Source organism: Acanthaster planci, linkage group LG12 (assembly GCF_054643075.1).
Source record: "Acanthaster planci isolate LZ-2023a linkage group LG12, COTS_SCS, whole genome shotgun sequence".
In the NCBI taxonomy this organism is placed as follows: Eukaryota; Metazoa; Echinodermata; class Asteroidea; order Valvatida; family Acanthasteridae; genus Acanthaster; species Acanthaster planci.
In genome coordinates this window covers 3,751,146-3,775,148 of record NC_141788.1, presented here as the reverse complement: position 1 = coordinate 3,775,148, position 24,003 = coordinate 3,751,146, and the positions used below count along the sequence as shown (strand labels likewise).

General features: G+C 41.4%; 3 protein-coding genes across 3 annotated transcripts; all 3 read right to left on the bottom strand.

Moving 5' to 3' along the window:
* Positions 1-1,202: 1,202 nt before the first annotated feature.
* Positions 1,203-8,134, bottom strand: LOC110977461 (uncharacterized). The gene is made up of 4 exons (XM_022231633.2): positions 7,886-8,134; positions 5,804-5,894; positions 4,732-4,818; positions 1,203-3,619 (listed from the first exon to the last, which is right to left on the bottom strand). Exons 1-4 carry the CDS (start codon positions 7,988-7,990, stop codon positions 3,408-3,410), a joined length of 495 nt encoding a protein of 164 aa, XP_022087325.1. The 5' UTR covers positions 7,991-8,134; the 3' UTR covers positions 1,203-3,407.
* Positions 8,135-10,690: 2,556 nt separating this feature from the next.
* On the bottom strand, positions 10,691-17,113 carry LOC147797065 (uncharacterized). The gene is made up of 4 exons (XM_087144451.1): positions 16,892-17,113; positions 14,988-15,078; positions 13,440-13,526; positions 10,691-11,989 (listed from the first exon to the last, which is right to left on the bottom strand). The coding sequence occupies exons 1-4, from the start codon at positions 17,003-17,005 to the stop codon at positions 11,778-11,780; spliced, it is 504 nt and encodes a 167-aa protein (XP_087000577.1). The 5' UTR covers positions 17,006-17,113; the 3' UTR covers positions 10,691-11,777.
* Positions 17,114-19,083: 1,970 nt separating this feature from the next.
* LOC110977459 (uncharacterized) lies at positions 19,084-23,744 on the bottom strand. The gene is made up of 4 exons (XM_022231627.2): positions 23,489-23,744; positions 22,617-22,707; positions 21,812-21,898; positions 19,084-21,463 (listed from the first exon to the last, which is right to left on the bottom strand). The coding sequence occupies exons 1-4, from the start codon at positions 23,579-23,581 to the stop codon at positions 21,249-21,251; spliced, it is 486 nt and encodes a 161-aa protein (XP_022087319.2). The 5' UTR covers positions 23,582-23,744; the 3' UTR covers positions 19,084-21,248.
* Between the last annotated feature and the right edge of the window lie 259 nt (positions 23,745-24,003).

Sequence of the window (24,003 nt, the reverse complement as noted above, 5' to 3'; positions counted from 1 at the left end):
ATTTTTAAGAAATAAAGATCAAGATTATTATGTAAGCAAAACTTAAGCTATATCGATGAAATTGTGCATGTGTAGAGATTGGATAAAAGAAAAGCTAAAACATGAAAAGTACATGTACGAGGCTAGACACCAATGGGAATCGGCCCATGAGCTAAGTAATGTTCGTTCTTATCAGCGTTAACATTCAGCGCTGCAGTCTAACGTTGCAATGAGGTTGTCCAAAACGTACTCAAACATGGCCGACCTTGAACGTGCCGCTCTGGCGTGTGCGTAACAATAATTTATGTTGATTTAAAATGCACCCTTTGGGGCCATCAGCTTTTTTGCATGCATAACTGCGTAGAAATCGCACTGAACATCTGCACCTGCGCAGTTAAGCAATCTGTCCTTGAGAATAAAGAGTGATACTGAAGTTTCGGCGAGTTCAGTGCCTGGCGCATACTCGTTTACAGTTTACTACAGTTACAGTTTATGTACATTGATAGACAAAATGCACACACATTTTATGACGAATAACACTTTTTGTCCATAATACTCTGTTTCACTGTGCAAGACGCTACTAAACGCGCAAAATGGTCATTAGTCCCGAGATCCGACAAAGGTTAACTTTGGTATGCCCTCACCAAAGGTTTAGTGGTGGACAATGTAATAAAAAGGCAATTATGCTATATGAATATTCTAGTGTTAAATTAACATATAATTATTAGCACAGTGCAATGGCATTAATTCAGTTTTAGAGGAACCATATGTTCTTCTGAAGTTAGGTTATTCTCTGCTTTGAACAGCCATGAGAGAAGCGTTTATTCCAAGTAAGTGCAATCATATCTCAAACAGTTTCCTCCAACGTATGATTATCTTCAACTTGAAATTGTTTGCAGGTTACTGTGCTTTAGGAACACTAACAATGTAGTTTATACTACCTATGATGGATGGAAAGAGGCCACACTAAGAAACGACGATCTCGTGTACACAGGAAAATTACGATTTTAATTAACATGTTTTAACCAAACACTGGAAATTCCATTTCAGTTAGAGACTAATAGCAAAAACGATTTAAGGGGATTTTCTGAAGAAAAATCTAAACAAAGTCAGGAAACCTGAGAGAAAATGATCATCGAAGTCGTACATTTCAATGGCCCCGCTCACACTTCTTGCCGCCAAGGTACGTGTGCACATGCGTGCATAATTATGAATTTATTAGTAAAAAGGTATTTGGGTGGAAGTTTAGGATACGACTCTACTTTATTGTTCCCTATTCTACCGCTTGAAATTCCAGCGAGTTGGAGTACACGAGGGTAATTTACGTCCCAGCCAATGAGAAGCTTTACTTGTCATGCTCCTCCCACAGTTACCGCCCACCTCGAATTAGTCTGTAGGTACCTTGTGATTATGACCATGAATGCTGATGTGAGAATTTGAACAGAATGTGTTGGACGCAAAAACTTGTACTCTAAGTTTAGTCTTGAATCCAGGCTCGATTCTTAGTCGTCCCTCTACACAGACACATTTCCAGCACAGGTTATGCAACTTTACATCAAGACGTACAAGCAAAATGCCCAGTTAAAATCTAGTCTTATCACGAAAAGCGATGTAGCGCGGACTAATGAGTTCTTATCCTCCAGCATGGTGAGACAAAAAACAAAGACACAATTCACACGACTTGTGACGGCTAAACTTGTTCTTTATTTCAAGAAAACTAGCAGGCAACTCTTTGTGCTGTTATCTACAACAGCTACAATTCCTCCAACAAATACGCACACACGCGAGTGTGTATTTGCCTGCAACTGGGGACCCCCTATTGTTCCTCTTTTGTTTGACCACCCATATGTTTTGTACACAGTTGTCAGTGAAGGACCCTCTCTCAATCGGGGACCTTGTTGTCCTCTATTGTTCAGGGTCCCAGAAACAAACTCACGTACACCCAAAGAGAATAATGTTGGACAATCTCTCCCCGGAAACTAGCCAAGCCCTTCCTGTGCATGACCTAAAAAAAGGAAAGACTCCCAAAATGGAAGCCATAGTAAGTGTTCTAACTTTGAATAAAATCTGGTAGACTGATTTATCTGATTGCACATAAAAATAACAATTAAGATTTCCAAAACTAAAGACACTGTTGTAGTACCTCGTGAATCAGGGCAAGCTTTTGCACCATCTCTCGAATGGACTGTTGCTTTGTACTTTTATATATCTTATTATGAGAACTATGTATTGGAGCAAAGGCGTGTCTCGTGTAACTAAGCGAAGGCTTGTCCCAAATGACAAGACACGGCAACTTTGTCTTAAGAATTCAAATTGTTATGTTTACGTGGTTTTAAACAACTCAGTGTACCAGAATTTGGTCAAATGTAACTCACAAAAACCTCTTTACCGGTGTGTGCCCAAAATATAACACAATTACAAGAATGTCAGGACGCTGCACTGGAGGCCCTCCTCCGGCGGGCCTCCGCCAACTGTTGTATGTAGCTAATTAAGTGGTGACAAAAATGTTATTATTACAGTCCGTTTCAGTACCTGCTAGATTCCCAAGATACCAATTCATTTTTCAACACAACCTGCACATGAGTGCACATGTTGTATAGCTGAGGCCAGTTCACAAGGCCGTCAAAAATTCTCATTTATGTGCGCGTGCGCATAAATGGCACAAATATTTGAGCGGCCTATTGAAAATGTACATGGCAAGTAATTTCAGTTTCTCTCACCTTCTGCACTTTTTTTTCACTTCGTCTCTGGAAAACCCTTTAAAAATCATCAACTATTACTTTCTGGTCTAAATAGTTTTTATCATTAAAGTGAACCCACCAACACCAAATCACCAACTCCTACAAGCCACCATCATCGCCACTAACTGCATCTAATTATGTTTGACATGCTTGCAATCCTCATCATTCATAGATATTGCTTTATGAGACCGATGAACATTTAAAAATATATAGCAAGGTTCACTAAATGTTGTTAGACTGCCAAAAATGTTTTAAGCGATAATACTCATTACAGATTGAACGATTTTACAAAAGAGGTAGTCCATTTATTTTAAATAAAAATAATTTGTTTGTGCAATAATTCACCATGTAGGCATGAATGATCTAGTGTCGAGTTGTGCGTTTCTTTTTTTCTTGTACTCCTTTAACAGCAGTAAACTGTACTTCCACGGGTGACACAATTTCCCTATATCATATAAGTGACCCATGTCTGACTGCAACTCTTCAATGCTGAGGAATGGGAAAGGGTCAATTTGATATGAAAAATGGTTGTTAGCCAAGAAGAAATTGGAGTAAAGAAAACCAAACTAACCAAACTATGAAACTATTTTTCCTTTTCAATCATTTTGAAAGCGTTACACGAGGCTTATTACAAATTCCTTACGAATCCACATCGTGGCAATGAGTCGCTCGGCCAACACCACCAATCTAGGACAGGCAATACAGCATTTGCTGACCTCTCACTTGTCCGTCTGATGGATGATAGTCATAGCTGACCAAAGCCACAGGTTTGGGGCAATTGTCAGGCACTGAGATGTCACTAAAGGTGTTCTCGACACACAAAGCCACTCTCACAGTTGTACTGATGTCCAGGATGTCGTATATATCTTCACACCATCGGTACTCTTGACTTTGGTCCTCTTCGAATGAGATAGGAAAAGGGAAGACCCACGTCGTTTAAATCCATATAGATATCAAACGTTATGCGAAAACGTGAGTCATTATTCAGCCTCGTTCCCAATCTTGTGGCGCTTGTTATCTTAAATTCCTGCATTCAACCTTTTTGGAAATTTAAGCTAGGAGTGCAGTGCTTGGGATAAGAGAGAAGCAAAGGTATCAGTTTAGACGTTTTGTTTTAGAATAAATCCTTCCAACCTTGATTCGAATTTACGATGTGCTCTTGTGCTATCACACCTGAAGATCTCAGAAGAATACGTTTAGCTTACCATTAGCTTAATGTTGCTTATCGTTTGTATGGCCTTGGAGTACTATACTTGTTCCCACTGCGCCTGGACTGGTCCCCCTTCCTATTATATAGGAACCAGGAGCTAGCTGGCTTGTGGGTCTGTGGTTGGTTCAGTTCTTTATACGTGTAAAATGGTTTTTTTCTATTTATAAAGGTGATGTTTTACATACAGCCAAATACATGCTTCTTGGTAAAATTTCAGAAGAGTTTTCTCCCGTGTAATTATGGAAGCAGTCGTCCATAAAGGGCAGGTCAATTTGTCTGAAAGTGTGTTGCGTGCGGAAATCACTCCCTAGAGAGTGTGTTTATCCATTGTAGAAAGTTTTCCAGCGTTTTCTCACGTGACAGTGTCACGATCCTAAATACGTAGAGCACACGCTGTACTTTAATTAATTCATAACGGCTAAAAGGAGGAATGCAAAGGTTTTGGAAACAAGACTACGTTGCTGGAGGTACGCTCTGATTATAAAAATCTACAAAGGCTGGCGATGGTGGCGTTCCCGTGCGTTGGATTATAGTGCCTTGTGGGGTGCCGGGGCAGAACAAGAAAAGGTACCCCACATAGACCTTGTGGGGTATAGTCCCCACTAATATTTTCTAAATAGATATTTGAAATTTACTCCAAAAGGAGGAACGGCACTTAACTCACTTTTTCCCACCACGTGAGACCAAAGTAGGTATTCCACACGGATACAAATGAGGTTGTAGTGCCACACAATTGAGTGCAGAATACAGAAAAACAGAGGTCTCACAGGTAAAAGGAATATGAAGCATGAACCAACCTACCTTGGGCGAAATAAATGTTCCAATCTTGCATTCCGTCTTCAAAGTAATACTTGAACTTGTAAGGACCAGACGTGTATTCAGTCGTGACTGTCGAATATAATTCACACATTTTTTTGTGAGACGTTGTGAAATTTGTGTACAAAATAAAGTCCAGTTTTACAAAGGAGCCCCCTTTCTAATTGAATGATGACGTGGACAGAACACGTTGAAAAGAGCCTGAAAGTCAAAGGTCACTCAGAAAGCTTCCGGAACCCTAGCGCGGTCCGCCTATATGTGGATTTTACATGGGGCCGTCCTATCACATTCGATAATTTTTGGAAGAATGATTCCTAACTGAAACAACCCCAAGAAACACTCATGTCGGAATTCTCCCTTTGTCCTCGTCAAATAATAGGAAAAGTCACCTGGAGATAGATTAAAAACGAATTACATTAAAGACCTTCCACTTCCGGCAGTATCGTTCCTAGGTCTCCTTGTTAATGTACATTTGTTTTTATTCCCGGTGCTGGAAACGAGATTGTACAACGTTGTAGAGATTTACCTACCTGTAGTCGATGGACTCTAGTCTTGATTCAGTCAAGTTGACCTGACGACGTTTTTGTCAACAAGGTTAGATTATATAGTAGAATCTTTCGCTCAAGCAGGTTATTGCTTCAAGTTTATTTCGTTATAAATTACAAAATACTTCAGATATTTTGGTCTGTTTCTTTTTGGCTTTTACCGAAAGACCACCATGAAGTATTAATCCATATCTGTCCATTTGCGTACAAGACCACCGAATTGCACTGCTCCTCATGTATTTTAAATTTTCGGAGGTGATAGGTCATTTTTGGCAGGATATTTCTCTTTTAGGTCAGGTAGTTTTTCAGTTTGTATAAATTGAGACGTTAGTAAATATTTTACAAAAGGCCTTTTTACGAGTAGAATTTATCAGAAGTAACTGAACGGGAAAAAAATATTGTTTTTTCCATTCAAGGGTTGCAGAAGCGCGCCATCAGGGGTCAACTTTCAGGCTCTATTATAAATTATGATGACCACAACAAGGACAGCATTTTTAAGAGAAAGTACGTACGAATAAATGGTCTCCCGACAAGGTCAAGATGGGCGCAGTGCTGACAAATAGTCGTATCGTCCTTGCAGGTCATGTTGTGGACATAAAATCCCTGATAAAATGGAATTACAAAGTTACGTGGTATAACATGAACACAACGTTTTAACATTGTTTAATATGTATGGTTTTTTGGTACCTTGATAACTGCATGTTTGAGATTGTTAATATTTTATGAACTCCTGTTGTCCTTTGTAATGATGGCCAGCTGTAGTTAACATGCAGTAGGCAAAAGGTACCGCAGTGACCTAGACAAAGTGAGGTCTTTCAGCCTTTTTCATCCTGTATATGCCTAGTCAGTTCTCATATGGGTTCCCTGTTTTCTAATGCCCAAGAGCTACGGTTTCCAGTAACTCCCCAAAATGGTTTACTAACTTGGAAACGATTTTGTGTTTGGCGATCTTCAGGCTCAGGACGAGAACACGCGCAACTAATACCGGAACCGCAAGCGAGGGTTTTATCAGCATTTGTTCTTCTGAGCCGATCTGAACAAGCACATATTTATTCCCATACGTTTTAGTCAGAGATTCAAAAGAATTTTACTTTCATTTTCCCTAACACCCCTGTCCATTTGATGGTATATTCCTTGTGCAAGTAGTCCAGAAGTATCTCCTTATATCGACTTGGCGCGTGGCGAGTTCTGCGTACCGCAGCGCGTACAGACTTCTTGACCAATAGGAACGTATTAAATGTCTAAAACACAGGTGCCAGCGCGATTTGGGCATTATAAAGGGCAAGTGGCACGTTGTCCAACAGGGGAATTCTCTGAGGAATTATGAATATTGTTTATTCCAAATAAAGCTCTTTGGTATTATTTACTTTAACCCTGAAAGAGCCAGAGCCGATCCCCCTGAGCTAAAATGTCACATGCCCAATCGTTTTGAAACTGAACACTCAGATGTAAAGACACAGTTAGTACAAATGTAAATTTTCAATTCAATACTACGTAGGGATACGATAACACGTGCATCGAGCAGACAAACGGAAAAAGTGTGGACTTTTTGCTGATATCTCTTGGAAAACAAGCGCTGTGCCCGAACAAAATATTCCACTGTCCCAAACATTGGTGTCCAAATGACCACAAGATTCTACTAAACAACCCGTTAGGTCTCGGTACCTGAAAAAAAAATGTACTGTGACAGTATTATAGAAAATATTGGGGGACACTCCTCCCCCTCCCGGCTGTGAGATGGTCCGAAATAACCCAGCTTTTGAGGGTTCACCCGAAGATCACTTTCCACTCTACAACCCCACGGGTGGAGGCAGGACTATCTGGCTTGTTCCCTCGTTTGGTAGCCCGCCTTTCCAATGTACCCAGCACTACTTCCCAACCTACCGAAGGTATAGTGGTGCACTGCATTCATTAACAGACTATCTACTCGGACAGACCCACTTTGAGATCTGCCACCACATTATTTTCAGCGAAAACTGAGACTTGTGAGGGAAAAGATACAGTTTATCAATTATAACTTGACTGATTCCTCGTGATTCTCAGTGTGTTAAATTTCATTTGGCTGAAAATTCACATTATGTGCATTGTGCTTGTATGTACGGGCAAATAAATTTCGAACAGAGAAATCAAGTCGTCTCTTTCCAAAGGGTGTTGATTAAAAAAGAATGGAAGCAGCATTTTGAGAAGTGAATCTTAAGTTAGATCACTAGATCTGGTCTAAGTTGTCGGACTGAGTCATCTGATGACTTATGAGATTGCCCGATGGCAATTAAGATATTTTGAATGCATGTAAGCTCACACATTTTACCGGAGAGACAAAGCGTTCCCCGCTGGGAACATAGTGTAAACCTAGCTCTAAATCGTTGCGTGTACTCAGCGTGCTCCGCGTCAAATGTGCACAAACTTGCGCGCCTATGCAGTGCATGAGTACCAAAGGACTGCCAATGTCATTTCAAAACTTTTGTTCCTGCTCGGAGCTGATAGCAATAAAGGCATTCATTTTTAAAAAGGCGTGCACAGTGTAGCTCACATTTTTAAGCGTTCTTAAAAAGGGTTCCAAAACAGGGACATAATCAAATCATGAGGATATTTACCAAATTTGCCAGTGTTGGGTCACTGTTATCACCATCCCAGTTACTCTTGACAGTGGAGAGAAGCATCAAAAACAAAAAGAGAGTCTTGAGCACTGTTGCAGCCATGGCTATATGGGTCGAGCCGTACACGAAGAACAACACGTTCTCAGTCAGGCTATGAAAAGGTGATCTGATCGGGTCCGATCACTGTCAGTTACGTTCGAGGCTGGATAAGGCGTCAGTGTGTCAGACCATAGCACGACGTTCTGCTGATATAGCCTCGTGTATGGTAACCAGTGGGGAATAGAATCCAGATTTTGCAGATCATATTCAAGCATAAAAGCTAACTTGGATCTCTTCCCAATAAGTTTATTAATTACGTGCGCATAAAAATGAAAGGCCATTACGTTAGGACTTACATTTTCAGCTTTGTACTGATTGTGAAATTGGACAAAAGTGCAACCAAGGGGCAACTAAAGGCTAACAAGATACGTAAAAATTGAAGGTAGTTGGAAAAGTTGTAACTTCGAAGGCCGCTTAAGTTTGTTTTTAGCTCAATGAAAGAATATATCAACTGATTTGAAAGAGGAGTAAAAGTGCCAAAGTCCTAACATCGTTGATTGTATTATCCATCTAGTTAGGTATGTTCAACCCGGATTCCAAAAATGTTTAGTGTTATTACGGTTTTTTCACAGTCATAAACAGTGGCAGAATGCAGCACGCTGAAGATCTTGAAAGCAAAACTGGGACGCTTGAAAAGAAGCAAACTAACCGGGACGTTTTGTCAAAAGAAAATCGGGACATTAGTCGATTGTGCTCCATCCGTCCGTAAGTCAATGGACAAATCAATGTATTTTCCTTTGAGTTCCATTTTAAGAGTACTTAGAGAACAACCTTGACCACATACCTCTCTGAGAGGTAACAGTCGAGGTTCTGGCTGGTGGTCCAGCCGCTTCGGCTTCGACACTGAAGTGAAGACAACTTCGAAGTTTACTTTTTTAACTGGAATGGCAACATGTCAATGCAAAGAATTCTGGGTACACAATAGCGGCGCATAGAGGTTTTCCCCAACGTACACAGACAAGGCTGACCTTGAACGGTACCGCCGCGGCGTTGTGTTGTAATAACTTACGTTGATTTAAAATGCACCCTTTATGGCAATCAGTTTTTTTGATCAAGGACATATGCATAGAAGGGGAACAAAACATCTGTGCAGCTTAGGGACTCTGTTTTTGAAAATTAAAAATAATATTCTCATTTCCGAACGCTCAACACCTGGTGCATAAAGACAAAAATCGAAAGAAAGCGATGTATGGTTCTTGCAAAACAGAGCTCACAAAGATTAATCACATCACTTAACGTCGGCTGCCATTGCATTGCAGTTGATTATAAAACACAGAAGTTTTATGACATACGGTAACATATTTGAAACTGAAAGGGAGGTCTTTCTCTCGAGGCATAGTTTTCTAAAACTTCATAAAGTGACAAAAAGACAAGCACTTTGGAACACTTCAATGGCCCAATACTTATAACTTTTTTAAATTTGGCGCTGCCTTGGCGTGATAAGACGCCCCATACTTTACCGAGCCCAGCTCGCTAATAAATTCCCATTCATGTGCGCATGCTCATAAATGCCATGAGGAGGTGAAAAGCTTGAGCAGCCTATTGAGAATGTACAGGGGCACATACGTGTATTCAAATACCATTTTTTCTCAGCTTCTGCACTCTTTTTCACTGCCGTCTTTGGAAAACCCTTTAAACCATTAAAGCCATTACCTTCTGGTCCAAGGGAACTTGACACTGCACTAAGTAAAATAAACCAGTCTTTGCTTTCTTCCCGAGCGCACGAGGTCAAAAGAAATTAACAGGGTTCCTTACCGACCATGTCCGAGTAAATAGTTATGCGCTTCAGGGTACTATGTGGGCTGAATGCAGGGTGAATCGTGGGCTAGCTTCGGACTGGTTTAGGTTTATTTCGCCACTTACGTCGTCCACCGAGAGTGGTGGTTATTACCCTAAAGTATAGCACAATAGCTCACACAGAACAGAACCCTTCTGATTTCTTTTGCCCTCGTGTTTGTTTAAATTTTTATTTTGCTATCAAAAATTCTCTTCAGAACAGAAAATAATACCTATAATGGTTTTTTGAAGGTTTTCCGAAGAGGAAGGAAAAAACGCAGAAGGTGGGAGAGACTGACGTTGAAAATTGTGCCCCTATACTATATTGTGCCCCTCGTTGGTTGAAAAATTCCATGCATGTTGGTCGGGAGTGTTCATGTTGTTGTTTATAGCAATGCGACTGCAACACTTTCGTTTCGTAGGGCCTGCTTGTTTCACACGTATTTAGATCGCGATCAGTGATCCATTCGACGAGTTATGGTGTGTATAAACCAATGAGGGATCATTGACCGTGATCTAGATCTGTGTGAAACCAGCGATGCGCAGTTACTACCAGGGGAACCTCCGTTGCTAGGAAAATTGCGCCCTCTCTTGGTCAAGCTGGGGGCCCGTAACATGGAGAGAGAGATTTGTGACCTGAGTTGTGATAGGGTCTCAGCTTTTGAAACCAAAGCGGTGAATTGTGCGTCAGTGCACATAGACAAATAGCACTCAGTTGGTGCTACTTTCTCTACACCCAGCTCCGATATGAGGTGAAATGCAGCGCCCCCATCCGTCCAACAGTTCCTTTCTTCGAGTGGAATCACGGAACTAATTAAACATGATTTATCAAATTTAATGTTTGAAACAGATTCTGAAGCGACAATGATTCAGGTGAGTGCATTCTAAATTTAGCTACAAAACGTTAAATTGTCATTATTTGGCCACATTTTCTTGCTCTTTTGCTCAATTGATTAAAAGTTATATATGCTACATGGAATTTTTGGTCAGTCATTGTTATGATGACCTCTGTAGACACGTGAACTCTTTTTGAAGAGATGAAAAATTCATCATAATTCCATTGACCAGTAAATAATTCCCATGTACTGTAACTGTTCCTAAAATTAACGCAAATGAAGGTCCCTTGATCCCAACTTACGCCAGTGTTGGATGCAAAAACAAAAAAAGAAGTTTATAGTCTTATGTGCAAAGTTATGATAAATTTGAGGGCTGTAAGGATAATTTGGCAGTTTTCTGTGTAAGGTTTCGTGCGTTTGGTGGTTGGACGACTCAAGTTGCACGTTATTACATCATGAGAAATGTAGCCAGAGTATTTCTTTTCACAAGACAATGATTTCTTAGGTTACTTTTAATAATTATTAAATTGAATAATATAATGTTACATGAGCTACCAACACCGACATCACTAACTTCTACATTACCATCACCATCAAGTTCATATAATTTGACCTACATGAAATCTTAATTATTCATAGACATTGTATAACGGTGCGTTAATGAGACCAATAAACGTCACTTATATATCAAGGTCCACTTAATATTATTTAAGAAATATTCGAAATTTAATGATACTCAGGACACATTTTTTGGACTTTTGAATTTGTAAATATATAGCAATTTCTTAGTACAATAATTTACCCCCTAGGTATGAACGCTTTAGGGTCGAGTTGTGAGTTTTAGATGCTCTTTTCTTAAACACTGACAAAGAAAAGAAAAGAAAGAAAAAGTTTACCCCTTAAAACATAAACTGTGCTTTTGTACGGGTAAGACGCTTTCCCTACATCAGCTTAGTGTCTCACGGCAGACTGCAACTCCCTATGACGGAGAAGGATAAATTTGGGGGGGGGGAAGGTTGTTGGCCAAGAAGAGATCTGAGTTCAAAAAATATTCGTCTCTGTCGACAATCTAAACTTAATTTTCCTTTTAAATTACTTTGAATGCGTTACATAAGGCCATTTCGAATTTCTTACAAATTCTTGTCATGGTGATGATTTGCTCGACCAACACGACCAAATTAAGACAGGCAATACAATGTTTGTTGACCTCTCACTTGTTCGTTGGTTGAACCAATGTTATAGCTGACCAAAGCCACAGGTTTGGAGCAATTGTCAGGCACTGAGATGTCGCTGAAAGTGTTTTCGATACACAACGCCACTCTCACAGTTTTACTACTAAAAAGGTTACCGTACACATTGTCGCACCATCGGTACTCTTGATGCTGGTCCTCTGTTAATGACAGAAGGATACGGAGGACTTACTGCGGTTTTAGCCCTCACAGAGAAACTGTAATATCAGGCGATTCGCAAACCAGTCATGGTTCAACCTCAAGCCCGGTTCAACCTCGTATCACATAGCACCTCGGACTTACTTGAGATTGACACCTGACACCGGTATCATGACGTCACACTTGAGAGATCTTATTGTAATAAAAAAGAGAGCATTGCTATATAATGGAGCCCCGGCATATACGCCTCAGTGCGCCTTTTTGACAGGTACCTATCGTCAAGATGTCATCGGAGCCAACGCAACTTGAATTGCTTGGCGTCCCTTCGGACAGTGGAACAGCCAACACCCATATCACCCCTGGGCAGCCTACTTCGGGCTCAGAATATTGACCAGACGGTCTCGTCAAGCGACGAATCTATCGCTACCAATAAGGTGGTCGAGCTTCTTCTGCAATCAGAGAAAGGTGAATCTTCAGCTAGGGTACTTGACGCCATTTACCAACTCCACTCCCGGGAGGATTCCGGCGAGAAAGTGGATGACAAGTTGGTCACGGCGGTAAGGTACTCCACCATAGACCGGTGACAGGTGCAATCTCAAGTAAGTTCTTCAGTGCTAGTGATGTCTCGGTAGAATTATAACTAAACTTCAATTACATTTCATTTCGTTTAATTAGGGAATCACGGAATTCATTTATGGTTTGAGGTATCCGTTCAGTGTGATTTGTCCAAGTAAATTTGAGTAGAGGAATTTCGTCAAATTTGAAATTTTTTAAAAGAAGAAATTTGGCAGAAAATAGATTTTTTTTATAGTGTGCAAGTGAGCCAAAGGGACTTTGAGTGTTGATCGATTACTTTTGGAGTCCAACTGCCAGAGTTAAGAGCCATTTTGCTTGCTCCCGACTGTAGTGGGATTCAGAGCGCATGCTTACAAGCTGAATAGACAAACCGCTACGAGTCAGAAAATGATCCTAAATACATGCAGCACACTCGGTACTTTAAATTAATCCATATCGGCTAAAAGGAGGAATGCAAAGGTCGTAGCCTTGAACCAAGACTATGTTGCGTAAGCTGCGCCTTGGGTATAGACCCTTTTCACCACGTGACTGTATTTCGCTAAATTTAAACAATACCAACACGTGTGGACCGCCTTGGCCACGGTGATCGCGTATATTCCCACGGGCAGCTTCAACCGCGTGCGAGTGACCTTGTGGGGTGCAAAGAGAGTTATAAGACGTACCCCTCGTAGACCTTGTGGGGTATACTTTAGCGGTACCCCACAAACATTGCACGAAATAAATATTTGTAATTTCCCCAAAAGGAGGGGCTGAATCCACATAAATGTTTTTCTAGTAAGCAGGTCCAAAGTAAATTGCTCTACACGGACACACGGGTGGGTGTAATGGCACAGAACTGAATGGAGATGCAAAAAACTGAAGCTTGATCCAGCTTACCTTGAGCGAAATAAATGTTCCAATCTTGCATTCCGTTTTCGAAGTAAAGCTGGAACTTGCAAGGATCCGTCGTGTATTCGGTCGTGACTGTCGAATATAATTCCCACAATTTTTGTCAGCCATCTCACTAACCCTTCGCCTTTATGCAAAAGTAACGTCCACTTTTGCGTAGGAGCGTCGTTTTTAATTAATAATAATAAAATAATTGTTCTCATGTCTTGTTGGCCTTGGAATGGGCGATTAAAAGGAAATGGGCAAAACACAACGACATGCTGATCGCACATGTTAAATAAAAATGCAGCCTTCTGTCTACAATTGCCTTGCTCTGACTGCATTAATATTCATAAATACCTTTCCCTGTTCAGCAATAAGCAGTGTGACCGTGTACATGTATTCGCATTTTGAAAATGCCTGCTCCGCTTTCATAATGCCCGCTTTAATCGCCCTGGCACCTCTGGATATGAGACTAATTATAAGCCACTGCTATTGGTCTAGAATTTGTCCATACATTCTTCGCGCGCGCCAAGTCCATATATTTTTCAGGACTATGCACAAGGAATATACCATAAAATGGACGTAGGGGTTCAGAAAAAATGAAAGTAAAATTCTTGGAAAAACCCTCTGGGGATTCAATGTATGTTGACTTCTTTTGACTCCCAGACTAAAAGGGGTTTTATGAATGGAAATCCGTATGTGCTTGGTCGGTAGGGAATTTGGGATTTGGGGGCTTTTGGTTTTTATTCGGAAAAATATAGTCTTTATTCTTTTTTCATTACTTGAAACACAATTGCCCAAACTAAAAACCTAAGAGGACTTCAAAAATAATAAATGAGTTAAAAACAAGTCAACTATCTACAGTGTCAGGGTTGATCATTACCGGTCTCCTGCGTGATGTCTGTGCAAGTACCACTTTACAGGAAAAAAAGGCCAATGCCCAACTGGAAGAATATATAGTTGGGTTTTCTCTCCACATAATTTGATAGAGCGTCCCTAAAAAATTGTTTGGATACAATTGTTGTGTCATAATGTCATCAGGTATCAAACGACAAGCGACAGGTTTACATTTGGGATTTGTTTACCACACCCTCAAGAACCAGAGACTTTGCGGCGCTTCAAAGCGACGTCACGGAACCGGCAATTATTTAAGAGAGGGATAAATTTTCAAGCAAACATTGTTACCCATTATAAACTCTCCCGACAAGGGACATTCAACTTTGGTATCGCCGAAATTTGTCGTATTTTTAAATGAAACACACACGACAGCTCCAGTTTAAGTCTGTGTTTTTAAGAATCCGAGAGTTTCCACTCCCACACAATGACTAAGCAGGTCAATGAATTATTTTGCTAGCTTGTGATGTTCTGGCCCTTCAAATCTATATGGAGAGGGGAAACTTGGCGTGAAAAAAATCACAAAATTTGTACCTACACGAGATGACGTGGGCAGAATAGCATGGCAAAGCACGTGCATGTGCAAGTGATTAATGATGATCACAAGGTGGACAGTATTGTATACTTAACTTTGCGTTATTTTGAAAAGAAAGTACATACCTACAAGTGGTGTCCCAACAAGTTCAGTGTAAGCGCAGTGCTCACATACAGTTGCATCGTCGTTGCATGTCATATTGTGTACACGAAATCCCTGTTCAGAATGAAATTACAATGTTACATGATATTACACAAAACATGTTAACATTGCATTGAAGTAAAACAAAGTGGAAGATAATAGTTGCAATGCGGGCGAGTCACAAAAGCGCGCCTCCAAGCGTTTGCAACGCGTTGGCCAATCACATTGCCTGAAATCTGTTGGCCAATGCGCGTTTGGAAACGGCCGACAGATTTCATGTAATATGGAAGGGGTGCGTCGCACCGTGATCAAAATAACGACAAGAATATAATATCAAATTAGTGCTCGAACTTCGAACGCTGCATCCAAGGGGAATGAACTTGGATTTTTCTGCGTTCGTTCAGAACTGAATCTGCTTGCCCTGAAGAAGGTACTCAGTTACCGAAAGCTCGGAAATCTCATATTTCAGAGCACTAATTTCGCGTATCCAGTTTGTAAGTGTGACGTCACTTCGGTTTAAACCACGCCCACTGCACATGTGCACTGCACATAAGGTTCACATGCATTGAACCATGGAACCGGAAGTTAACGCGCATCTTCAGCGATCGTCCAGTGGGTCCTACCCTGTAAATCGTGGCGCGTCCGCCTTTGTGACGAAGTCACTTAAGAACCTGATTGTTATTGGTCAACTGTTGCATACTGATGTTGGCGCAAAACGTTCGTACTGAAAAAATAAAGAGCCACTGTAAGCCAGGAATAGCAAGCTACTGTAGTAATTAAGTGTGTTGTCAAGGTCAGGACTTCAAAGGAAGTTGATTTACTGTGCACGCCTTCCAATTTGCGTTCGATTAGCTTACACGTGTAAGTCAAACTTACACGAGAGCGTTCGTTTAGCCATCATCGTTGTGCCTGCCCTGGTGTCAGCCACCACTACTCCAGCTGGCGACCAGGTCTCTGGAGGCTGCCCGAGTGTAATGACGTCACGGATGGACTGTTTGTGCATGGACGTACATGATGGAACGTGGCGGGGACTTGACCTTTTCCCCAGAATGTCTTGTTGAATACAGTGCAGCGTTCGATTAGCCGGTTTTTGATGAGGCTTCCCTTGTGTGGAACACTGGTTAGGAAGCTAATCGAACGCACCCACTATATGTTGTATTCACACTCGATGTACCTAGAACTGCTTTAATTAACCCTAACAGTCCCAAATCCTCCGATTTCAATATGATTTTACATACACCCAAGGGGGTTAGTTACTAACACTTTCCCCAACCTGCCCCAGCCGAAGGTAGAGGTTCACAGCATGCGATTCTACTGTTTACTTGGACACACCATAGAGCTGTTTTATATATATATAGCTCTATGAGGCACACCCACTTAGAGAACTGTCGATCACTACCGGTACATTATTTTCAGCGAAACCTGGACTTCGGGGGGGGGGACTCTGCGCCACAGTTTTTCATTTGAAAATTGATTTCATATGATCCTCATTGTAATAAATTTCCCTTGCCTTAAAGTTGTTTTCATGTACATATATTCTACCTGTATTCGCAATAAAGGTAGTTTCAATAAAAAATATATATATAAAAGCGTATGTAAGGGCAAGTAAATCTCGGACTAAGAAATCAAGCTGTTTCGTTCCGTCGACGTGTTGATTTTTAAACGATGGATCCTCAAGTTAGAGGACTAGATCTGGTGTCAGATTTGCACTGCGTCACTGATCTCACTTGTGGTTGCTTTATGCAGTTCCAGTGATTATATAACTCTCTACAGGCGCCCGTAGCATAGCTCATAATTTTACCTGAAAAGAAAACGCGTTCCACTAGAGGTTTCTAAAATGTGAAACAAGCACACTGATACTGTCTGATCAAAGATTGAGAATATTTACCAAATTTGTCAGTGATGGGTTACTGTTATCATCGTCCCAGTTAGGCTCTTTACTCTTCACAGTGGAGAGAAGCATCCAAACGAGAGAGAGGGTCTTCATCAATGTTGTGACCATGACTATTAATTTTTAGGGGCCAGTCAAGCAAGATTCCAACAACATTTGTTCTCAGTCAAGCTATGTAAAGGTAATCTGATCGGATCCGATCATTGTCAGTTCATTTTATGGCTGGATAAGGCGGAGGAGTGCTAGGTCACAGCACGATGTTCTGCCAGTTAAAGAGCCTCGTATTTGGTGACCACGGGGGTTGTGATTGGTAACCAGTTGAGAATAGAATCCAAATTAGGCAAGCCGCATTCAAGCGTATAGACTACCCTGGATCTGTTCCCAAATTAGTTCATTAATTGTGCACGCATGCGCATGAATAGCCACTGTGCTATGAGTTTTACCTTTTACTGATTGTGAAATTGGACAAAATGGCAAACCAGGGGGCAACCAAAGGCTAACAAGACACACAAAAATTGAAGGTAGTTGGGAGAGTTGCAACTTCGAAGGCCGCTTAAGTTTGTTCTTAGCTCAATGAAATAATAGGCTACATCAACTAATTTGAAAATGAAATTATATATTATAAATTATTACAAAAGTGCCGCACTCCTGACAGTTTTATTTTCATCAATGATCGTATTGTCCATTTAGTTACGTCTATTTGAGCTAGATTTCAAATTGTACAGCGTTATTACGATTTTTGAGTGGCATAACTAAAGGTGTCAGAGTGGCAGAATGCCACGTGCTGATGATTTCGGAAGCAAAACCAGGACGCTTCAATGAAAGAAACAAAAACCGGGACGTTTTGCCATAGACAAATCGGGACACGGGTCGTTTGCCCTCCATCCATCACTCAGTCAATAGACAAATCTATAAATTTTCCTTTGATTTCTATTGTAAGAGTTTTTAGTGAACAACTTTGATCACATCTACCTCACTACCATCCGCGCCGTGGCTCAGACTGGTGTACAAGCCGCTCCAGCTTCGACACCGAAGTGGAGGCGACTTTGACGTTTGCTCTCTTTGGGCAACATTTCAATCAACCAGTGGCTGAAATCTTGTTTACTGCAAATACCTCTGTGTACAGTGTGCGTTGCATTGAGGTTTTGTGTCTGTCATTATAGCATTGTCACGAAATGTTGGAAAGGGTATCCCCAGTTTGACATGTACTATACATGCATGACCCTTATGAATGTGTACACCGGCTCCGACGCATTGTACCGTGCACAGTACATGGGCGGATCGGTTGTGTGCATGTAAAACGCGTAGATCGCGCTGCGCAGAAGTGGCCGAAGTAACTCATGAAAGTCGAACCAAAAATCTAGCTAGATAAAACTGATGGTATTGCGTACTTGAGATTCTGGCCTGTCGTATGCAGTGGCTCAGTGTTCTGGGAACACTTCTAAAATTGAGAATTTGAGTGAAAAAAAGACCAAGATTGATTGATTGATAATGGAAATAGTTTGTCATCTTAGCAACCACTTTGAGGCTAAATTTCATGTAGCATTTCGTTTCAGGATGACGTGGTGTTTTATTCGGTTTAAGCCTTCTAGAGCACACACAAAAAGTTTCAATATGATCGTTTGTTAATTTTGTCTGAAACGAAGTCTTCAAAACGAGAAGGCCCAACAGAGGATTGGCAAGTTGCAAAGCACAACTCCGTATGGTTCACGAGGGTCCGGTCAAGTTACTGCCTTGCACTGTCAAGTCGTTAATTTCCACACGTCGAAAGGAAGTGTAATATTCAGGGTTACAGAATTAACTTGGGGCAATGGGGAAAAATTGGGGATGTTGATTTGTGGCACGATTTAGTAAAATTTTGTTTCAAAACAGAACCAACACTCCGTGCTTGACAAGCAAATGACCGATAAATTAATCAGACTGACACTGTTCCTTAATTCCCTTGATTTAACTAGAAGAGGGGTGCGGGCATAAATTCCCCCTTCCCAAAACACACACACACTTCGCCCATGATACCCAGCAATGAGATGTGTGGGAATTGGCTTGGCCGCCCCGTACGTATTCTCTATTTTGATTGTTTTAGATTTCTGCCTACGTCATTGTTGATTAGCACTTGATATCCCTCAGGTCCAATTTCGACGATTTTGTTTTCTTGACTGAGGCCTGTTATAATAGACAGAAACAGTACATTACAATACATTTTGTATTGAAGGTTTAATTTTTCATCTTTCATTTCAGCGACACAAACTCCATTATGAAACGGGATATTAACAAAAACATGTTCAACTATCACGTCAACTGTACATAAAGATTGTTACGAATTTCCGAATTTCCAGAGAACTTTTTCAGAGCAGAATAAATTTTCACCAGAAATCTGCCAGGCATCGCCACCTTCTAGTTATCACTTCAAACTATAGACTAATCCAATATGGCCGTTTCACAATAGTGCGCCACCAAGAGTTTGCAACGCGAAATTTGTCGACCCAATGCACGTTTGGAAAGGGTCGACAAATTTTGCGCGTTATGATTGGCCAACGTGTTGCAAACTCTCGGTGGCGCACTATTGTGAATCGCCCGTATTAGTACGCCATAACTGCGGTGGCACCGCACTCACACGCACATTCTTCAGCTTGACGCGCGCGCATTTGGCAAATCACGACACCCTGTTGGTCGAAGAGGTATGTAACGCACGCGTACCACCTGTCCACGAGCGTTGTGCCACCGCAGGAATGGCTTCTGGTGGTCGAATTACACTATAGTGTAGTGCATATTCGCCAGAAACCCCGATGTGTAGTGAGTATTCATTAGAGCTTCACTAACTCAGTGAGGCAAGTTCGCTTCACATGAGTTTGGGATCTGCAACAGAGAACTTCTTTACAAAATAACGAAAAACATTTGGCAAAAGATAATCCATACGCTTCCTCCTTTAGAATCTGCCAGAAATAAAAATCACACTTTGTTTTTTTTTACGGCGAAATGCTGCTTTTAATAAAGTCTTGAAGCCAGAGATAGAATAACGGTAGCCACATTGGCACATGCGTGAAATAATAGGACTGTTTGTCACATCAATTTAAATGTGTGTCACGTCTCATGCGCTTGTATGCGTTTCATTTGTACGCGTAGGCGTCCACAAGGGTCAAGGGCTGCATCCGAATCTGTTGTCTAGGGCTACGTCTTGGTCTTCGCTCCATTGGAAATGTGTGGAAACGCGTAGACAACTGACCTAGCCGTAGCTCTGGAAGCCCGTTTCGGACACGGCCCAAGTTGGGACAATTTTACGCGTCCAGCGTCACCTCAAGATCTCTATGAGTGCGTTCGATTAGCTTCCCTGAATCCACCGGTGTTACACCAAGGGAAGCCTCGAAATAAGGGTAATCGAATGCTGCAGTGTACTCGCCAAGGCATTCTGGGAAAAAGGTCAAGTCCCCGCCACGTTCCATCATGTACGTCCATGCTCGAACAGTCCATCCGTGACGTCATTACACTCGGGCAGCGTCCAGAGACCCGCTCGCCAGCCGGGGTAGCAGTGGCTGACACCAGGGCAGGCACGAAGGTCACGTGATAGCTAAAGGAACGCACGTGCATATGGACGTACATGATGGAACGTGGCGGGACTTGACCTTTTTCCCAGAATGCCTTGACGAGTACACTGCAGCGTTCGATTACCCTCATTTCGAGGCTTCCCTTGCGTGTAACACTGCTGTATTCAGGGAAGGGATGTACAACGACTGAAACGCATAGCTAGCTAATAAATGACGAACACCTTGAGCTGCCACTAATTAAATGTACGAAATGGTCATGAGCCGTGAGCCGACAGAGGTTTAAAATACCTTCACAAAAGGTTTAGTGTGGGTGTTGTGTAATAAATAAACACAATTATGTGCCGAGAAAATTCTCTTTTTTGATTAAAATACATCAAGCTTCATTAGTTCAGTTTTAGGGAAACCGTAGGCATAATTTAAAGTTTCTTTCTACATATTCCCTGCTTAGGACAAACATGAGCGAAGCGTTTATTCCAAGTAAGTGCAATCAGGCTTGACCTTCTTAACAGTTTCCCCGAACGGATGATTATCTTGAACTTCAGAATTCATCCCCATGAAGTGTTGACATAAAGTGTCGAGAGGGTAAGAAAGGGACCAAAATAATGATTTTAAGAACACTGACAGACAGCCTTTTCACGAAGAGACAAATCAATCTGTCCCCACGCTTAACTGCTCATATATGCAAAGCAAAGTAAGCTTTTTTGTTTTGAGCACGAAACATGATAATCGAAAATGGCTTCTCCCTATTTTTGCTTACTTTAAACACATTTCAGGTCCCACTGATGATGATTTGACAAGACTGCAAGATTAAACTAAGACAGACAGTACAGCATTTGCTGGCCTCGTATTTTCTCGTCGAAGTTGTGATTGTCTAAATCGACCAAAGTCACCGGTTTAGGGCAGTCGTCTGGCACAGATATGCCGGTAAAACTGTTCCCAACGCACAACACAAATCTAGTGGCGTATCTGATGATGCTGGATCTGGAAAACGCATTGTCGCACCAGCGATATTCCTCAGACTGGTCACCTATGAACAAGACACAGATAACCAACCAAAACGAAAAGTGAGCAAGATGTGTGTTGCAACCTTGTATCCAATCGGCATCCCTTCCAAATTTCTTTGCGCTCTCCTTGGAGGGTCAAACTTCCACCAAGCGCAATGCAGTTGCACCCAAAGACACGTTTGTGGTTGTACCCACAATGCTTTGCCTTCCAAGTCGCTGCAAGCGCTCTTAATTGGATTGGGGCAGTAGGAACGCAGGAAAGTTTTAGAGTCAGTTAGTACGTGAATTTTGACGAAACGTCCATTCTCCATACGACTAGATAATTTTTACATAACGAGACACAGATCATGGATGAAATTAGTCAGTCTCACCTTGTGCGAAATGAATTTTCCAGTTGTTGCCTCCTTCCGTGATGTTTAACTGAAACTTGAAAGGGTTTTTCATGTATGCCGTTGAAACTGTGGAGCGACCAACAAAATTTGGTTTAAAGGATCTGATATGTTGTTAAAAACAGCTACATGAGTACCATAATACAAAACATTGCCCTGTCAATAACTCTTCACATAAAAATGCAGACGTGAACGGTGGTTAATTGATGAGGTATAGTCAAAAGGAACGAAATCTGATCAGAAATGCTCACAAAATTTATGCAGTACCACAACAGAGAACAGATTCAACAGCGATGAATAAATAAAACAATAAAAAGCAATAAATAAAACATAAAATGTACACGGTCGACTATCTGACTGGTGCTGTCTTTGCATTTCAATTTAATGGGGGTCATAAACAGTTCATTTGTAATATGATATTCAGACCTGATATACCGGTTTTATGTTAATTATCGATAAAGGGAGAGGGAACAAAATTGAATAAATGACGTTAAGGGGGATGAGATGAGCCCGGGTCTTGACCCTAGCACTAGACAGGCGTACAAATTCTAGTAAAAACTGCCACAAGCTTGTAAAATACACTCATTAAACTTACCCAGCGGCCAGCAGCGGGATAGTAAAGAAGTATCTACCCAGTCTTTTTGTCTTACGTGTAAAGATGATCGAGAGATGAAGTCTAATCAACATCAAATAAGGCACGAAAATTGCCAGTCACTGATTTACATGTCTATCCCAAGCCTGATCTTTTTTTTGGGGGGGGGGATGGGGGGAATACATAGGAGCCTACTTAAAAACAGTCGTCCGTAAACATGCATAGTGAAGCTATGATGGCACACAGTTTCATCGTCGTTGCACTTCATGTTGAAAGAAGTAAACCCCTGTCGGAAACAAAAATGCAGCAATATCATACAAATGAAAAAATAATAATAATGTGAATTAAAAAAACTTGAGCTGCTTTAAAATAAAACATCAAATTAAATTTGTAGGACAACACGGCGGCTCGCGCATTGAAAGTACATTCTGTGCTTCAATTGCCTGTTGAAAATGTGAGAAGCTTTCTATCCCTGTCTTGTTCGGACTTCAAAAAGCATATCAGGTGGAATCATGAGCCCAGATCGGTATTCCAACAGCGCATGCTCAAACTGAAGCGCGTCAAGGGTCATTTGGAAGCAGCACGCGCGCACAATAGTCTGTCCTATCAATATCAGCGCAGCTGTACGCCAACTCAACTTTGTGCCTGGTTCCCGAAAGACAATGAAACACCAGACGTGATTATTGAGTTGAGGCATCAAGATGCAATATACAGGCTAATCTGTGGACTGGAATTTAAGAACCAATACTTCCTGATCACATGTTCCACGCAGGTTGTACGCGTGCGTTACATCCTTTTTTACCAATAGGGTGTAGCGACATGCTAAAGTGCGCGTGTGCTCAACTGAAGTACCCATGCGTATGAGTAGTGGCCCTGCAGTAATGGCGTCTAGCTAGCTGCTGATGTGAAAATTTGAACAAACTACGTTGGAGGAAAAACTTGTACTCTAAGTATTGTACGGCTATTGCAGTTGTTACTAGGCCTGTAGGAATGACTAACATACCACTATAAAGAGCCTGATGCAGCACAAAAACTGCGGAAATCTACCTATGTCTGAGAACATGTACCATGTTTGCCTCGGCTGGATCACTGTGGGTGATATCCCAGTTACTCTCCACCTTGCAAGCAAGTGTCAAAAACAGAAGCAATTCAATTCGCATAGTTGCGTCAGAGTTTGGTAGATTATGTCGGGCTATGGCGGATTCAGTGGTTGTTGACGTTCATAACGCTAAGTTGTGCTGAAGGTATACACATTTCAAAAGTAGACCGACTATCATTATAGTTTATATATTCAGGCTTATTAACCGTGAGTGCAGAACGATGGCCCGTTTATAATTATGCACATTATTCAACAGTCTTATTGTAATTCGCTCTGTCGTGAATCGCATACCAATACGGGCGATTCACAATAATGCACCTCCGAGAGTTTGAAAGGAGTTGGCCAATCACAATAAGCGAAATTTGTCGACCCTTTCCAAACGCGCATTAGGTCAACAGATTTCACACATTATGATTGGCCCACGAGTTGTAAACTCTTGGAGGCGCACTATTGTGAAATGCTAGTATTGAGCATATGCTTTCA

What these genes read in the sequence shown, in the direction of transcription:
- LOC110977459 (XM_022231627.2), bottom strand. Translation starts at nt 23,581, where the DNA reads ATGCGAATTGAATTGCTTCTGTTTTTGACACTTGCTTGCAAGGTGGAG. An exon ending in TTACGGACGACTGTTTTTAA is followed by an intron (nt 21,899 to 22,616) that starts GTAGGCTCCTAT and finishes GTCGCTCCACAG; the next exon opens with TTTCAACGGCATACATGAAA. An exon ending in GAAAATTCATTTCGCACAAG is followed by an intron (nt 21,464 to 21,811) that starts GTGAGACTGACT and finishes TCTTGTTCATAG; the next exon opens with GTGACCAGTCTGAGGAATAT.
- LOC110977461 (XM_022231633.2), bottom strand. Translation starts at nt 7,990, where the DNA reads ATGGCTGCAACAGTGCTCAAGACTCTCTTTTTGTTTTTGATGCTTCTC. An exon ending in ACCCAACACTGGCAAATTTG is followed by an intron (nt 5,895 to 7,885) that starts GTAAATATCCTC and finishes CCATTTTATCAG; the next exon opens with GGATTTTATGTCCACAACAT. An exon ending in GAACATTTATTTCGCCCAAG is followed by an intron (nt 3,620 to 4,731) that starts GTAGGTTGGTTC and finishes TCTCATTCGAAG; the next exon opens with AGGACCAAAGTCAAGAGTAC.
- LOC147797065 (XM_087144451.1), bottom strand. Translation starts at nt 17,005, where the DNA reads ATGGTCACAACATTGATGAAGACCCTCTCTCTCGTTTGGATGCTTCTC. An exon ending in ACCCATCACTGACAAATTTG is followed by an intron (nt 15,079 to 16,891) that starts GTAAATATTCTC and finishes CATTCTGAACAG; the next exon opens with GGATTTCGTGTACACAATAT. An exon ending in TGTTGGGACACCACTTGTAG is followed by an intron (nt 13,527 to 14,987) that starts GTATGTACTTTC and finishes TATATTCGACAG; the next exon opens with TCACGACCGAATACACGACG.